The sequence below is a fragment of the Pseudopipra pipra genome, chromosome Z (assembly GCF_036250125.1).
Source record: "Pseudopipra pipra isolate bDixPip1 chromosome Z, bDixPip1.hap1, whole genome shotgun sequence".
Classification (NCBI taxonomy): Eukaryota; Metazoa; Chordata; class Aves; order Passeriformes; family Pipridae; genus Pseudopipra; species Pseudopipra pipra.
The window spans coordinates 25,819,138-25,837,251 of record NC_087581.1 but is presented as its reverse complement, the minus strand read 5'-3'; the positions used below and the strand labels follow the sequence as shown (position 1 = coordinate 25,837,251).

Below are 18,114 nucleotides of genomic sequence, written 5' to 3'. Positions count from 1 at the left end.
AAGTACATACATAGTGTATTACAGCATTCGTTGAATTCAATGTAATTTTTTCTTTACAGAAGATAAAATAACACATAAAAGTTGTTGTAGATTAAATCAATACAATGATATGTTCTCCTGTATAATTCTTTTTATTACTATTTTTTAAGATACTTTGATTGCATACTTAGAAAAAATATCCTATTTCAAATGTTTTGGTGATACAAGAGTTCCCAATAAAGGATATTATTTTGTTTTGTTATATGTGGCCCCTTTCTTTACTGAAATTTAATTTCTTGATATCTTCATTTTTTTCATAACCACAGACTAAAAGTTCTGTTCTCTGCGACAGATCTGAGTATAGCTGTTATCACACCAAAATCTCTGAACATCACATTTTGTGGTTCCTCAGCTCCTAGTCTATGAATTGTATGCAGAATTATGACCGCAAGTTCTCATATGCTCAAGGCAAGGCCAGATATATAGCAAGAAGTAACAACTTTTATTATGCAACCTGATACCGGTGAGGAAAGTATAAATGAGCCTCCAGGCAAACAAGCCTTTCTTAAAAAGTACAAAAATAGTGGAGTTGAAAGCTGGACATACATTGAAAGCAAGTGGACTTATTTATTTAGATATGCAGCATATGATCAAACCCTCCATGTCATCTCAGACCTGGCTCACAGGGGAGACCTACAAAACATTTTCAAAGGATGAGCACTGATCAAAAATTCTAACTTTTTGGAATTAAAAAAAAAAAAGTAAAAAACAGATACTGGTTTGCTACTTCATTATACACTCTCTCCTCCTGAAAAAGCTGCATACTTCAAAGACCCCTAAATTCTTTTTCTTTCGTTAAGAAGACAGTTTTCTCAAAGAAATCGTTACAGGCTTTGAGGGAGCTGGAGAGATGGTAACTAGTTAGCTGACAGAAGTCAAATCAGCTTTACTGTTGCCATTTCTAGTCTTTGTGAAGTTGTATTTCAGGGGAAAAAACACCCCTTGGAGCACGCTTCCCACATTTTGGGCAATCACATGCAGTTGTAGATAGGTATAAGTGTCAGGGATCAGAGAGATATAGCAAGGCATGCAGGGCAGAGTGCTCTCTAAGAAGAGATGCAGTACCACTGTATCCATGCCAGAACTTTTAATTCTCTCTTTCTGACAGTACATCTTTGGTCCAACTGAAATGGTTAGAAAGATTGCCTAGAATCTTGGTAAGCCTTCTTTTGTTCTGCCATTTCCCATGGCTAACAGGTTTCTTACAGTGTCTGGCTGCCAGCAGGCTCTACAGCGGTGAGGTTGCAAGCAAGGACATCTCCTGTAATATAGGAGAAGGATATTCAGTCCTGAACGAAGAAATGCCCTATTTTGGAGATTACTGGACAGCTGACCTTTGTTAATCCAGTGGAGGACTGATCTCAAGAACTGTGAAGACTTGTGCCTTTCATGTTTCTAGACCAAGGATTGAAGGAAAGAGGGAAGCCACTGCTAGAAAGCCCTGTTGGAAGAGGCCTAAGAGGCTGTTCGGATTAATTTTTCTGAGTGACCCAAAAGTACCAAAAAGTGAGAGTTGCAGGCCAAGCATCCAAAAGGCACAAAAGTTCTAAAGGAGCTGCCATCTTAATCTAGTTTTATTTAATTTATACTAGAAATTCCCACTGTAACTTGAATGGCTTCTTTTCCATTATCTTCAATTATGCTTTTTCTATAGTTCATTTAATCTCCCCACATCTTGCAAGACTCCCTCCACCACTTCTGTCCCTCTGGTGATGACTCTTCAGCTTCATCTTGGAGGGGACTTAGACAAGATGAACACTATTCCTGAGTTAAGTTATTAAAGAAAACACAACAAAGCATTCCCTGTTTCGCACCAGAACATGCTGGTCCTTATGGTCCCAGTACAAGAAAGGAATTCAGTTTCTGTCTGCAAAATATAATTTCAAATGCAATTTATTAGAGTTAACACCATAAGGAAATAGAGAATTGTTATCCTACAGCATTTCAGACTTCATAATGATGTGTAATGCCACATCAAATGGGTCTCTAATAAGGGCACATCACAAAGACTCTGTCTGTAGACCCCACTGTGGTCATTCAAGCTATTAGAGGATTTTCTTAAAATAAAACAACTTTATTATTTCTACTATCAAACAGAAAGGATGTTTGCATAAGGACTTCTTGCTGCACTTTCAGATAGAAGCAAAGTCACGGAGGTGCCAATACAATGTGGGAGCTGCTCATGGCTCCTTTAGCACTGTGCTGGCTGAATTTATCCTGTGACCATGGGATATACCCAGTACAACACAGGCCTGAAGGTCACATGGCTGCACTTGGGTTAACTATTGCATGGACACTACAGTCTCAAAGCACAAAGACCACTAATGTGGAGGCACACTGCAGCCTGTGGTCCAGCAGCACACCCTGTGTGCACATTATGGTGTCTGACCTCATTTCTCTGGAGTCTACAATTCAAGAGGAGGCTTTGGAGAATAAAAACGGGCACCTGTAATATCACTGAGTGATCAGGAGAGATGTCAGGACTTTGGGGATCAACTTCTGAGCACAGGCTGTTACCTGGGCTTTGTATATTGGTGTTGGAAAATGGGGCTAGAGGGGGTCCAAAAGGCACAGCCTCTGTCCAATAGGCACAGCCTCCAGGGAAAGCACTGTGGCTGGAGTACCATACTTGTCCCTCTGCTCAGGCCCTTTCTGCAAAATCGGCTTGACATAAGCATTTATGAAAGCTGGCTCTGACCTAACAGGGATTTAAGGAACAGAGACTTCCTGGTGTCCTTAGACTGAGAAAGCACAGTAACAACAGGGGAGCGGTTCTTGATTTCTTTATGTTCCAAATTCTGATTTACTCCCATCAAGAGAACTCCACTATGAGCAAGGTCTCTGGTGTGATCTCTGCAGAGCATTACCTTGCAGAATTTTTGTATAAATATCTAAAGGGAGGGTGCCAAGAGGACAGAGCCAGGCTCTTCTCGGTAGTATCAAGCAATAGGACAGGAGGCAATGGGCAGAAACTGATGCACAGGAAATTTCACTTGAACTTGAGGAAGAACTTCTTTACTGTGTGGGTGAGTGTGCACTGGAATAGATTGCTCAGAGAGGTTGTGGAGTCTCCCTCACTGGAGATACTCCAGAACCGTCTGAACACAATCCCAGGCAATATGCTCTGGGATGACACTGGTTGAGTAGGGAGGTTGGACCAGATGTGCCTCTGTGGTCTCTTCCAACCTGAACCATTCTGTGACTCTGTGAGAATGGACAAGAATGTCCCTACGAAGTAGAGGTTTGGTCAAGGAAAACTTTGGTTTTTTCCTGCCCCCTTACATTAATTCCCTCTCTCTCAGCAGGGTGTCCTCAGCTTTTTGTACAGTTATGGATGTGGAAGAGGAAAAAACTGAAATCGCACACACAGGTAACTGTCTCCCAGCTGCTTTGTACCAGTACTGTGGAGACTGCTACTACTGTGGAGTTCCCCGTCGCCGGGGCAATGTCCCTTGGGATGTCGTGTAGGGGTGAGTGGGACCGGAGGGCGCTTGAGAGCAAACCTGGAAGGACTGCAAGTGCCCCCCAGAACAGGTCAGCGTCGTGCGGAGCAGCCTCCCCTCACAGGCACCAACTCCTAAGGCAAGTCAGGCAGGACCGAGTGTAGAACTGAGCGCTTTTGCGAGCTGCTGCCTCTTTTGTGAGCTGCCGTCTCGCTTCCACGGCTGAAAGCCAGTGAGGGAACACCTCTGGCATTTGGTAACAAATCCGCTATCTGGGCGTCTTGAGAGGAAATCTCCCCAGAGCAAGGCAGCAGAGGTCTGCGGGACGACGGCGCACGGCCCCGCCAAAGGACAGAGGCATAAGACCCCCTGCCCACCTCCCCGCTATGAGCGATCGCTCCTCCCTCGCCAGCGCGCGCACCAACGGCCGCCCGCGCGCCCCCCACGGCCGAGCCCGGCGCCCTCTGATGACGCCACGTCTCGCCCGGCGTCCGACAGCACTCGCCCAGCGCCGCCGGCGCCGCCGGCCGCGCGCATGCGCGCTGGGGTGAGCGGCGCCGCGTCCCTTCCTGTGCCCGCCCGGGGGCCACGCCCCCTCCCCCCCGCCCTCGCGCCCCCCTCGCGCCGCCCGTTGCCCGCCGGAGGCCGTGCGGGGTCGGCACGCGCCGCCCGCCCCTCGGGAGCGAAGGGAAGGCCCGGCCGGGCGGGAAGTGCGCGCCCCGGAGCCGGGATGCGCCGGTGCCACCGCCGGCGGCGGCGGGGGCAGGAAGGGGGCGGGCCCTGAGGGCGAGGGCGCGGTCCCCAGGCGGGCGGGGCCGCGAGCAGGCCCGGGCGGTGCTTCCCCGGCGGCGGGCGCGTCCCGCCCCCCGGTGCGGGGGCAGGGCTGGGGCCGTACCAGGGCAGCGAGGCGGGGGCTGAGCGGGGTCTGTGTCCGCAGCTGAGCCCAGTGCGGATGCGGCGGCCGGGCGAGGGGCAGCGCCGCGGTGCCCGAGCGGTGCCGAGGAGCCGGCCCGGGGCGGGAGACACGGACTCCGGCGGAGATCTCCCGGCGGATCGGCCCGCCGCCCTTCGGAGCGGGATGGAGGAGCCCGACAAGGAGGGAGATGGTGCCGGAGGGAAGACCACCTGGCAGCAGAGCCTGAGTCCCGAGCTGCAGCAGGGATACCGAATCCTGCGCGAGTTCCTACTAGAGAAGTACCGGCCTCTGACGGCGCCGTTCCTGGAGCCCCTCGCGGATCAGGCATCCTTCGGAGAAGAAGGCGCCGGCTCCCCCTCGGGCCATAAGAGCGGTCAGTCCCTCCAGCAGTTGCCAGCTGGAATATGGCTGTTGAAGATGGAAGAGAAATTTTCCAGTGGGCAGTACACAGGGATAGCAGATTTCGTGTGTGACTTCCGGCTTATGCTGGAGACTTGCTACCGGCTGCACGGTGTGGATCACTGGCTCTCCAAACAGGCCCAGAAGCTGGAGATGATGCTGGAGCAGAAGTTGGCGCTGCTGTCCCGGTAGGTGTAGAAAAGTCTGTAGATTCCCTGCCGCATGTTGTTTACATAAAGTAGAACAGAGGGGTGTGTTTCTTTGTGTGAAAAATTCCATTAAAAGAGAACAAACACCGATCCAAACCAAACAAAGCCCCACAACAGAATACTGGAACTCTCAATACTTTCATGTGAGGAACGTTTCCTAGTGTGAGGTATTCAAATCTTAATTCAAAACTCTTTGGAAATTCCAAACCTGAATATTCCAAAAATAATTCCAAACCAAAATGCCAAACAGAACACAGCTTTTCCTGGCTAAGATTTTCCTCCTGAAAGAAGCTTTTTGTGAACATGGAGACGCACTTGTTTACACAAGATGTCAAATGCTTCTTTATTTTACTCTGTCATGAAGCTGCCTAAACTCTGGCTCTTTAGAATTATTTTTTTAACATTCTGTGAATTTTTTACTGTCTTTAAAATAAGTAGGAGTAAAATCTTGAACCAAAGTTACCTGCTTTGAAATGGCATATTTTTTGATACTCATAAAATGAGAGACAGTACTTGGCATACTGTAGTCTTAAAGGCAAAATGGAAACTGTGATAAGTTTAAATATGAGTCCCCAGCAGGAACTTGTTTATCAGCCAAAGCAGCTGAAACGTAGAAAGCTGTTGAGCTATATGGTAGAAAGGCCAGTTTAAATCACGACTGAAGTAAATGCTTTCTCATGAATTTGTCTTAGGCACAGTTCAGTCATTATCAGAAACTCATAGTGGCTTCTTACCATGAAAGGCCCACCAGTCTCCTGAATGACATAGTGTTTTGCATGTAAAAACCAAAACAGTATTAGGAAGTTTGTAAAGGTGCGCATGTCCATCAGCTTTAAGCTTGTTAGTGACACAGAGCGTGACCTGCCAGCTGGTAAGAAGAACCTTGCTTGTGTAGTAGGAACACTTGAGGAGCGTGGTGCAGAACTCAACTGAAACTGGAATGAGCATATGCATTCTGATGTAGCAACAATATATTTTAAACTGGTTTTGTATAACAGCAGTTTTGAGACAGTTTGTGAGAAGGGAAGGAGCCAAACCTAATGGGGCATGCATGTTGTTAGTTTGCTTGAGTAAAACTTGGTTTAACAAAAAAATAACCAAATGCAGCTTGGAAAATCTGTGCTGTGTTCATTTCTGTATGTTGTGTGACTGTAGCATCTCTACTGTATTGAACTGATGGGCATTTTGTTGAAGGCTCTTGGTTGAATTAAGTGACTACTCACTTCACTCGGTAGGACCTGAGAATGCACAATGCTGTTTTATAAGAAATTATGTAAGAAAGTGAAGTCAGTTTATGCACTGTGTCATCTAAATAGCCATATATGTATTTACTAAAAAAAATATAAATTGCCCTTGTAATTATTTCAGAAATTCACAGTTATTTTCAAATAAATATTAGGAAATACTAAACTAAAAATAATCTTGCCTCAGTATATGGTGAATTTCTCTTGTATTAGCTCTTCAGAGATTTGTAAAGATGTACTCAATATGTCTGTGTGCGCTAGCTTAGTAAAAGTTTCTAAGAACTATATATAGACAGGATTATGGAATCTAGAAGTCTCAAAGTTCTTTTATAATTTTTGATCAGACAAATTTGTTTTAAGTGTTTACCAGACCTAATTTTATAGTAAAATGCAATTGAAGAACTACTTCCTGGAATAATCATTCTTGCATCATTACAGAGCAATGTTTAGCTTAATGATCCCCTTCAAGTGGTTCAAGAGAATCAATCAATGTTAGTTGTATAATTCTCAGATGGTACAAGCTACAGAAAATTACCTTAGAATGGAGATTGCTGTTGAATGGAGATTGGATTTTTCCCCTCTGTCCCCTCAAATGTTTTCAGAGTTTGTGAAAAACTCTACCATTTTTAATGGAGTATTTTGAAACAATGTAGGATGAAATGAAACTCTGCAGCCAAATTTGTAGTGTTTTGCCTTTCACCTTTTGTAGTTTTAAACAGCACTAAACTGGTGTTTAACACACACTTCCCCAGCCTAAACCAACAAATACACCTTTTTTTGCCCCCCAAATATTTATGGATTAATATAGAGAATTCAATCTCCAAATAATATTTGGTTACTTGAGGTAAATATCCACCATTTTTAACTGATGTGAAAACTTAGGCCATTTTAGCATGTTGGGTTTAAAATTTCATGAAGGAACTTCTAAAGTGGAAAAACTGGCAGATGAAAAGGTAACTGCTTTTGTCTGAGTAAATATGCTTGACCCATGGTTGGTAGGGTAGGCATTGAAGTACCACTGGTAAGGACAGTCATAGTTGTGAATTGGCTTGCTTTTTTCTTCTAGGCATTTAAGAGAGAAAACATCATTAGCTGTCACATCTAGAGGATGCTATGGGCAGGAAGATGAGAAAGGAACAGCATGCATTTCCACAAGACGTCGTTCCACACCTCGCAGTTTAGTAGGCTTGTCAACAGGCATGTTTGAGTCTGTGATGGTTCAGGTTCTAAGACAAGAGGAGCAGCTGAGAGCAAAAGAGGAAAAGAGGTAATAGGAAAAACTGTTTTGTTCTAGTTTTAAATAATTATTTCTTCCTAGTTCTCTACAGGGGCTAGCTCCTTATGGCTTTTTTAGGTAAATAAATATTATGGAGCTCTTGTGCTCTTAAGTTCATGACTTCAATACAGTACATCCGCAAAGCAAAACGTTAGTACCACCTTCTGGAAAAATTGCTGAAGTCATAGAATTCACCACATAATGACGAAGTCATTACGTTAAATTATAGCTGCTTTTATTTTAGGATTGTGAAACTTTTAAGACTAATTAAGAACATCACAGCAATTTCCTGTTAGCTCATTCACAGGTTATCACCCATGTCCTTGGACTGTTTTTCATGCAACAATTAGATTAAAAACTACCAGAATGCTTAACTACATCTAATTCCATGATCTTGTCACTGCTTCCCTCATTGATAGCCAGAAGCAAATTATCTCTGCCGGTGCCACTGCTGTTACCTCACTGATATGGCATTTCAGCTTGTCAGTTAGGTAGCACTTTCAGAATGTGTGCGTAATTAAAATCTGTCAGATTTTGAGGTGTATAATTCCAGGCGGTGCTTAAAGTTAATATGTTTCACTTTGAGGAGAAAGAAGCTTGTAAATTTGTATATTTTAATAGTAACTTGAGTGACTGTCTTTGAAGGGTGGAGCATGATGGTAAGACAGTATTTGCTTTAGGAAGCAAAATGTTTCTAGCTTTTTTTCAAAGCTTTGGAGGCTTCTTCCCATATGTAATCAATTCACTCTAATTTTGCAGGTAATCTTAACTTTTAACAGATTTGAAGCTATTTGGCTGACTTAACTGTTAGACAGTACTTTTTCCCTAGAAAGGAGTGAATCTGTTTTCTAATCCACTCATCTTCTAATCACACTTCACAAAAAAAAGAAAAGCGAAGATCACCAGCGTTACTGTTTCTGTGGTAAAAGTCTCTTGATTTTTGCTCAATTCTTTGTTCTAGAACTCAGAACTTGATAAAACTGTTATGAAAAAAAACATTTTGGTTGTATTTTAATTCACCCATAGAGTCCGTAGAATATTTTACCAGACAAAATAAAAATTTGGCTTTCGTACACCTCTTTTAAGCTATTCCTGCAACACTGTAGTAATTAACAGTTAAATTCATGTATCTGGATGTACTCAAAAGTCCCAGATCCTGTGCAAAGGATACTCCACAGTGCTTGGTTCTACAGAAAATTCTGTGATGACAGAAGAAGATCACAGCAAGCTTGTCCTTTTACACCCTAAAATGTTGAACTGTACCATTTACTATGAAGTGATAAAAATCTATCACTAAGTAGCTATCTATCACTAGTAGAGTCGAATATTTCTTTGACTCTGTTGAGCTACTCAAATAATTGTGCTTCAGATATCTTCTTAAGTTATATTTCCTTGTGGATCCCACCATGTTTTCAAAGTAATTTGGACCTCTCTATATCAGTTGCTTCCCAACTCACAAAAAATGTTCCAAAAGTACCTTTTAGTAGTATTTTATGAAAAAGGCTTGGAAATTGGAAGACCTATAAAATTAGTAATATATTACTAGTGAAGATCACATGATAACAGTGTATATAAATTTTCAAAGTGTTGTATATATAAATGCACAAACTTTCAAAACTAAGATGGGACACTGTTTTTGTTCAAAAATATATTTCAACTTTCTAAACTTATTTTGGCTTATTACTAAAGTATAGATTATGTTGTTAAGAAGACAAAATGGTTATTCTGCTTTTTTTTTTTTTTTTTAGAAATCTGATACACTGAGGTTGGCACAGAAGGAATACTTTCAAAATTAAATGCAAGATTACAGGCTTGGATATTTCAGTTGGCAAGCACTGTGCTGGCCAATAAGTTGTATTTGGATAGGCAGCATCTGCTGTTCACCCTACTTTCAGATGAGTTGTCAGGAACATAAAAAAAAAGCTCCCTTTCTGCCACCCAGTGGACCCCTCAGCATGCATGTACTTTCTAGCCAGTAATTATCTTAGTTTAGAATGCCTAGGAGTTACATGCTTTCAGTCCCAAATAACAAAGGCTATAAATGCAAGGGCCTGTCTACAAAACTTAGCTTCATACCTAAAGAAATTACCTGTTGAAGTATAATTTTATATCTAATTCTTTGCTCTAGATATTTAGATACTCTTGTAAGGCACAGGCATCTTATGGTGAGTATTAAATAAAACTAAAATTAAATTAAAAATACTAAAATATACAAATAGATATAATGATGTATATTATATATAAAAATAAAAATAAATCCTTTAAAAAATTTTGGGTTTGTTTTCCCCCCAAAATCCTTGACATTGATTTTGCAAGCTTTTATCTAACTGCATATTTTGGAAGAACATTCTGAAGTATGATTTCTGTCTTCTTTTCTGTGGTTAGCTTCATGGAAATCCTCCTACAAATTCTACCTATGTTTTTGTTATATGGGTATCCTTCATCGAGGGTTCTCTTTTTCTTGCAATTTATCCATTTCTTGCACAATCAGTTTCATTTTTTCTTTATTCCATGTTTTACAACTTCCCCCAAGTGACACATTCATCATGGTACACTCAACATGTGAAACTGAGATGTCACTGCAAAGCAGATTTCATTATTTTGCAGATAATAATTTCTGTACAGTGGCAAAAGCATTTTTCCCCAAGCTTTCCTTTTGTTCAAGTGTTCTAATTATCAGAATATTGATCATCTTCTTTGGATTATTAATTACGTTTCTGTGAGTTTCTACTCAGCTGTTTGGTTACATGCTAATATACATATACATAGCAATATACATACTAATTTACATATCAGTTAATAATAAATAATTGTGGGATTTTCTTTTAATTGGAAATGCTTGCCTAGTTAGGTACTGAAACATAGAGGTAGATTCCTACTGAAATTTTTAAAACCGCTGGTGAATGACAGCTAATTAACTGATTTCAGTGGGAATTAAGTGTCTCTATAACTTTGGTTTGTTGAAAGTTATGCTAGGCAGAACTTCACCATCTCTGAAAACATGATCCTGGGATAAGTTTCAGATTTGTTCATCAGAACATTTAAAGAGTTCGATTCTGGTTGCAAGTTAGTAATTTAGTTAATCAAATTTTGGAATAAGATATGTTTATGCAGTCAGTTTTGATTTTTATGAGGATGTTAGCATGGAATTAACCTGGGTCCTAGAGAAAAATGTAGAGTATGTTATAATATGATGTAAGCCAGTACAGATACAGAATTAAGGTTACACGGGCATATTCCAATTTAATACCTTCTGAGTGTTACACCTTGACTTAATTTAGAATAAGGTGTAATATTGCTAATTTGTACATAGCTTTTGATTTCATTTTTTAAAAGAGAGTTTGTAGAAACAAGTTATGGTAGAATTAAAATAGTTCTCTGTATCTTGTCATTAGAGTTCCAGTCTCTGACCTTTTACCTGAATCAACACCTGCATAGGTTAGAAGTGGTAATTGAAGGAACAAAGTAAAATCTAATCATTGTCTCCTCTCCCCTCCAAGTGAAATCTCTTGTTGCAAGTGAGAAGGAGTTTGCTGGTGCTATCTGTCTGCTGTCTCAAAGGAGAAAATAATAAGAAAAGTGGGAGTTACATCTGGACTCTGTTTTAGGTGTTATCTCTACTTGGGGATCATGGTTGCTGAGCTTTAATGTGAAATGCCATGGATTTATCCACTTAAGAGCTGCAAAACAAGTGCTGCACATGTGTTGTGGGAATATGACCTTAGTCTGGAAGTGTCAGCTTTACCTTAGATTAGTTTTGTTATGACTGTAAGCACAATACATGTCTGCAAACATATTCATGGTAAATGTGAATAAAAGTATGAAATAAAAGCCAAATATGTATGTCCAGAGAATTTCTCAGTCCAACAGCAAATGTCTCTCTCTTACCACCCCCCATTTCTTCCTCCATCTCTGCTCCCTTGCCCCACCCCTCTCCCCTCTTCATTCCCTTCTATCCTCTAAAAAAAAAAAAAAAAACAAAAAACCAAAAAAAAACATTGCAGGAAAAAGCTATGCCCTCCAAAAGATTCTAGCAGGAAGACCTTGATCGTCATCCTCATCTCTATGTAACCTTTGTTGATCTCACCAAGGCTTTCAATACGGTGAGCAGAAAAGGTCTGTGGCAGATTTTGGAACGTTTACCCAATTTCCTTAAAATGATCAGCTCACTCCATGAGGATCAGCGCGGCCAAGTCAGATATGGCAATGCACTTTCTGAGCCCTTTCTGATAACTGATGGTGTGAAGCAAGGCTGCGTTCTCGCACCAACCCTGTTCACAATCTTCTTCAGCATGATGCTCCAAAGGGCCACGTCAGACTTCAATGATCAGGACGGTATCTACATCCAATACCATGCTGATGGAAGCCTTTTCAACCTAAGGCGACTGAAGGACCACACCAAGACCTTAAACCATCTTATCCAGGAGCTGCTTTACGCTGATGATGCCGCCCTCGTTACCCACACAGAAGCAGCTCTGCAGCGTTTAACATCCTGCCTTGCTGAGGCTGCTGAGCTCTTTGGGCTGGAAGTCAGCTTAAAGAAGACAGAAGTTCTCTATCAACCTGCACCTCAGGAAGTCTTCACCATTGGTGAATCAGAGCTCAAATTGGTCCAGCAGTTTAATTACCCAGCTAGCCTCATCTCCTCGATGGTGAGATCAACAGAGAGATAGACAACAGGTTAGCTAAGGCATATAGAGCTTTCGGAAAGCTTCATAAAAGAGTCTGGTGAAATAAACACCTGAAGAAAAGTACAAAGATCAGTGTTTACAGAGCCATAGTGCTGTCTACTCTCTTATATGGTTCCGAATCATGGGTCATCTACCGCCACCACCTGCATCTCCTAGAACGCTTCCATCAACGCTCCCTCCGTTCAATCCTAAACATCCACTGGTCAGATTATGTGACTAACACGTCTGTTCTAGAACAAGCAGCAGTCACAAATATTGAGGCCATGTTGATGAGAACACAGCTGTGCTGGGCAGGGCACGTCTCCAGGATGAAGGACCACCGCCTCCCTAAGATCTTGCTCTACAGTGAACTTGCCACTGGCTGCCGCAAGAGAGGAGCCCTGAAGAGAAGATACAAGGACTCCCTGAAACAACATCTCAACCTTGGCCATATTGATCATCATGACTGGTCTACTCTGGCCTCAAATCGGGAGGTCTGGAGACACACTATCTTTAGCGCTGCTGATGCTTTTGAGAAAGCACACAGGATCACTCTCGAGGGGAAAAGACAACGCAGAAAGAATCGTGTCTTGCAGAATATACCACCTGAGGAGTCTTTCTGCTGTGCCTTTTGCAACCGGACGTGTCTATCTCGTATTGGCCTTTTTAGCCACCAGCACACTTGTAGCAAATGTGAGTAGAGCCCTTCCCAAATATTCGTTCGCAAAGCCTAGCCATAATGATGACTACCTCCCATTTCTTCCTCCATCCCTGCTCCCTTGCCCCATCCCCTCTCCCCTCTTCATTCCCTTCTATCCTCTCAAAAAAAAAAAAAAACAAAAAAAGCACTGCAGGAAAAAGCTATGCCCTCCAAAAGATTCTAGCAGGAAGACCTCAATAATGAAGACATGAAAGTGTGCTTTTATATACATTTTCTCTTGAATGTCTACTGAGAACAGAATGATAACAGATATTGTGATAAAACAACAGTTTAAAAAACAAAGACGAACTTTTTGCAAGTGAAACAACTTATATTTTTCTATTTAAGGAACCTTCTAAAGCATTCTTAAAATAGTTTAATAATTGTAATTTTATCTAGACTGAAGTGAATCTACGGTATTGTGTTTGAGAATTCTATCTTGATTTAAATTATAAATTGATAATAAATCGAAACTGCTTGCAAAGATGATATTTTTGGATCACCTACAGCTTGTATTTTTCTCAACAATACTGAAATGTTATTGTTTCTACATATGTTCTATCTCACTATATATTCATATTTAATTTTATTTCCATACCATATTAATACTGTTCACACCTTTTGGAGGCAGCAGGTTATTAAGAGGTGTGTTTTACATTTAGGAGGAAGGAGGGAGTGGGATCCAAAAGTGCTTTGAAATTGATGTTTGAGACTATTTTTTACTTAGTATCGTTTCTTCCTCTGTCTCACATGTAAATCAGTTTTTTTATTTATTATTTTCTGTTCTTTATTATATCAAAGCAATATTAGCACATTGAAATAGAACATAAGTCAGAATAAAAGTAATGCTTACTTCACCCATGCAAGTAGTATTGTTGAATTTATTGGTTTGTTCACATGGAATGGCAAATGGGATTTTGTGCTGCAAAGTAGGATTTTGTTTTTATATCCCATCCTTTACATCATTAAATTAATGCTGCATTGGGATACTGAAGTTAAGAATTTACTGATCTGTTTGCTTTTACATTTTATGCTTTACATGAATCTGTCACAAGAATGTGTGTTTGTGGTATTAAAAAGTTCTGTTCAAATTATAGTAATAATTCACTGGAAGTTTAATTTAATTGTATAAGATAAAGTATTCAGTAGAATCTTACTGTATTTTATGTTATTTTGCATATATATGGTATGTTTCTCCAGTGCTGACTAAAATGTGAACTAAGTTGGGTTGGTCACATTTTTTACACTGTTGAGATAGCTAGTCAGTAGTTAATGCTTCAAATACACGCTCTTCAAGCTAGAAGCCACTATTAGCTTCAGGTTGTTAGAAGAAAGATTTTAATTTATTATTACTCTTTTGCTGAATTTGAAGCCATTGATGCTTTGAATGGCTACATGCCATTTATTCGCTACTTGTGTATGAAAAAAATATAATTGGAGGTTAGCAATCTGGAAATAAGGACATGGAAATTCCGCAGGTCATATTAGTGTTGTAGACAGGTCATTGTTTCTACCAGTGATAGAAGTTTTAGGGAAAAACATATGAGAAGCTTAGGATGAGCTCTAAAAAAATTTTCCTGTAAGTACAGCTGTATCCTAATGCTATCTTTTGGAATCTGGTCACGCCTTCAGGCAAAAACGTTAGTTTACTATTGGAGCATTAAAGAAAAATCCCTTCTGTTGCTGGTAACCTTTGATATTCCCGTGATTCATGCAGATGTCCAATTTTCCTCTTTGGAACTGAAATAACATATCCTATATTTTAGTAAGTTAGATGGTAAGCTAGGTGTGATTTGATTATCTGAAATGGAAGCATTTCTTCTAACACTTGTTGCCCTTAAATTGCATGATGAATTTCCAAATAGAAGTAAATAGGAGTTCTCGGTCTGTTGTATTAGCTTTGTATATTGCTGTCATGTTTCCTCTTGCTGGTGTTTTGTGTGGACCTCCAGATTATTCAGAACTTTTTTACAGGCCTTTGATTACTGATAACCTCTTTCTCTGAATACACATTATTTCTGCTCTATCCTTTTTTTAGATAGGGGGACCAGAACTGAATACATTTTTTCAGGTGAGGGCAAACCATTCATTAATGTAATGACATTTTATTTCTGGTGTTATTTTCCATCACATTCTTTGTGCATCCCAATACTTGTTTCCTTTTTAACTACCATTGCAAACCAGCACACCTATGACTGGGAGGGAAAATGTGTGTAAATAAAGCACTTAGCACTTAGACATGTACCCTTGTGTGCTGAGGAAGGGAAGTACAAGGAGGGTGATGCAAGCCACAGGGCAACCATTTGACAGCAAGATTTACCTGGAATTTGTTTCAGAGATTTTGATATGGATAATTTGATGAATACTTAATCCTGACAAAAAGAGACTGGGGAAGGAAATACATTTTAAAACCTCCAAAAACCTAAACCACACAGACTATTGATATATGCCAGGCTTTTTTCTTACCTTTTTCCATTTTTAAACTAGTGGTGATAGATTATAAAAGACTGTAATTTCCCATTTTGGTCCAGTGATGCATTGTGTACTGCAAAATAAGAGAAACTGAACTAAAACTTTATGTGCTGTGCTCTTCATTAGTTCAAGATAAGTATGTTTGTCATGCTGTAGCTCTGATTTTTGTCTCCCTCATTTTTTTTGTTCACCCAGTGTCTGAATTTTCATGAACTTTCTTTTAATAGGCAGAGAGATCAAGAAAGAAAAGAAGCAGAAGAAGCCAGTCAGAAAGAAATAGAAGAATGGGAAAAATCACTTTTAGCTCAAGCAGCACCTACAAGGATGGAGACAATGTGGGAGATTCCAGCTATTGGTCATTTTCTTTGTTTAGCACAACAGATTTTAAATTTACCTGAAATAGTATTCTATGAATTGGAACGCTGTCTTCTGATGCCTCAGTGTAATGTTTTTTTATCTAAAATAATGACTTCTTTGTTAAGTCCTCCTCATCGCAGATCTACATTACACCGCAGGCCGACATCTTCTTACAGGACTTGGGAAGCAGCACTGAGAAAGAAAGTACAACACTGGTATACTGTTGTAGGGCAGACCGACAATCCTAATGGGGCTGCAGAAAAACTTGGCTTATGTCCCCAGTTTTTCAAAGTGCTCGGAGAAGTTAATCCCTTGGAGGAAAAACCATTTCATGAGCTACCATTCTACCAAAAAGTGTGGCTGCTAAAAGGTCTCTGTGACTTTGTGTATGAAACACAAAAGGATGTTCAGGATGCAGTGCTAGGTCAGCCTATCCATGAATGCAGAGAAGTAATTCTTGGTTATGACTGCTTGGAGAATGCATATGTTCATTTTCCACAGTTCTGTGGTGCGGATGTTCGGATTTACAAACAAAAACCTTTTCAGGCTCCTGAATTTCCATCTCTTCCCATCAAAGTTAAAAAAGTACCACGTATTAAATCAGAAAGAGTAAAACATGAATATGTAGCCAAAAGCAATGGGGAGGTCAGTTCTGCTGGTAGAGAACTGCTACATCCTTCCAAGACAGAAGTAGAGAAAAGTATGGACTCTGTTGTTGTCTGTCCAGAAAAAAAACTACATTTAGGCACCTTTAGAATCCCTACCGGGGAGATAAACTGTGAAATCAAAGACTCAAGAGTCTGTGACATCAAGAAAACTGTTTGTTATAAAGAGAACTTGAGGAATTTGATTACTTCAGGAGAGATTGTTGGTGTGGGTGGTGACTCTAGTTCAAGAGAAATAACGGATGGGGAGAATGGACAAGGTTATGCTGAAATGGCCAGACTAAGGTCTGATATGAGTCCCTTCAAGGAGAACACACTGAAAGCTTGCCAGGTGCATGTCAATGGCACTTACAATGATTACCAAGACACCAGTTACCATGAATCTGCTAAAGAAACAGTGCTAGAGAACTCACTGCGAAATAATAAGAAACTAAATAAGATACTAGCAAAAAAGAAGAAAAAGAAAAAAAAGAAGTTGAAGGATATTCTAAATGAAAATCTACAGAGAAAACTTGATGACCTGCAAAGAAAACGTGAGATTCATCTTCATCCGTTCAAATCTTATAAATCTGAGCTCCAGAACAAGTTGTTTATAATTAAAAAGAAAGCAAAACACAAGAAGCACAAATCTGGTAAGTTGACAATTTTTACCTGTAGTAAAACTTATGAGGATACTGATTTCTAAGTTGTGTTTTTAGCTAATAAGTCTATGTTTTATTTTGTGAAACAGGACAGCCTTATTGCATTAGACATTCCGGTTGTTAATTTTAGAGTGAAAGTTTCCCATATAAAATATGTAAAACAGGTTCATCGGCTGATTAAACCATGATTCATTTGCAGAATTTAGAGAACATAATACATTTGGAGAGGTTGTTTGTTGCAAAAAATATTTAGAAGAATGAATGTTACTGAGTGGTTAGCATCAGAGAGCATCACTTGAAGTCATTTTGTGGTGTCTTACATTAGAGCAATTGTGGAAATGTTTCTCCCCTTTCTGGTAATATTACCTTATCCAAATTACGAAGAAACACAGAGTAATTATATGAGATCATGAATCTAAAGTCATTCATACTGGAACTGTGCAGTCTTAGGTCACCAAACAGTACTGCTTTAACTGTGGGCCTGATTACTGAATCCAGCAACTGAGATACAGAGTTTATGCTGATGGCATTCTTTTTACAGATTTGGGCAGCATCTAGCTAAGTGTTTCAGGTAGGTGATATACAATCCAGATTTCAGTTAACTCACTGGAAAATTTTAAAGCTATTTGAAAACAGTAAAGTTTTCAAAGTCTTTAAGTCAGTTCAAATTGTCAGGTAGCTGTAGTATTTTTGATGTCATATGAAACACCATAAAAGCTTCATTCTGTTGAGTCCTGGGCTAAGCTATCTGTGCTAGATTTTAGCAGACTGCTTCAAAAATTATATTTTTCAAAGTGACAAGCTACTTTTCAGAACAGTGTAAACTGACAGATAAGTACTGGATTTCATCTGAAATGTGGAAAGCCAAAATGAGAAATTTGAATAACAGCAAAATGTCTTCTAAAGGGCAAGAAAATTCCAAGATTTGATGTCAGTGCATTTTACTAGAAGTTCAAATTTAAAGCTAAGGAAACAAGTAATATTTAGATCCCAAATATTTTTACATAATATCCAACAAACTGTCTTACCATTTAAGTCACAAATTCCTCCTTCCAAAAAATTTCAATGCCCACATCTCAACAG

At 40.1% G+C, this 18,114-nt stretch overlaps 1 protein-coding gene across 10 annotated transcripts in view; it reads left to right on the top strand.

Annotated features, from left to right (window-relative positions):
* The first annotated feature begins 4,134 nt into the window (after window positions 1–4,134).
* Window positions 4,135–18,114, top strand: part of BRD10 (bromodomain containing 10) — an 84,725-nt gene continuing 70,745 nt past the window's right edge. For 9 of the 10 annotated variants that reach the window (XR_010427048.1, XR_010427047.1, XM_064643249.1 and 6 more), the window contains exons 1-3: window positions 4,136–4,985; window positions 7,317–7,517; window positions 15,596–17,022. Coding sequence is in view for 8 of the 10 variants with exons in the window: in XM_064643249.1 (XP_064499319.1) it covers window positions 4,435–4,985; window positions 7,317–7,517; window positions 15,596–17,022 (2,179 nt within the window). In the remaining 2 variants the exon portion in view is untranslated. Of the gene's footprint in view, window positions 4,986–7,316; window positions 7,518–15,595; window positions 17,023–18,114 lie in introns of all 10 variants that reach the window. The other variant, XM_064643244.1, reaches the window with a different exon arrangement.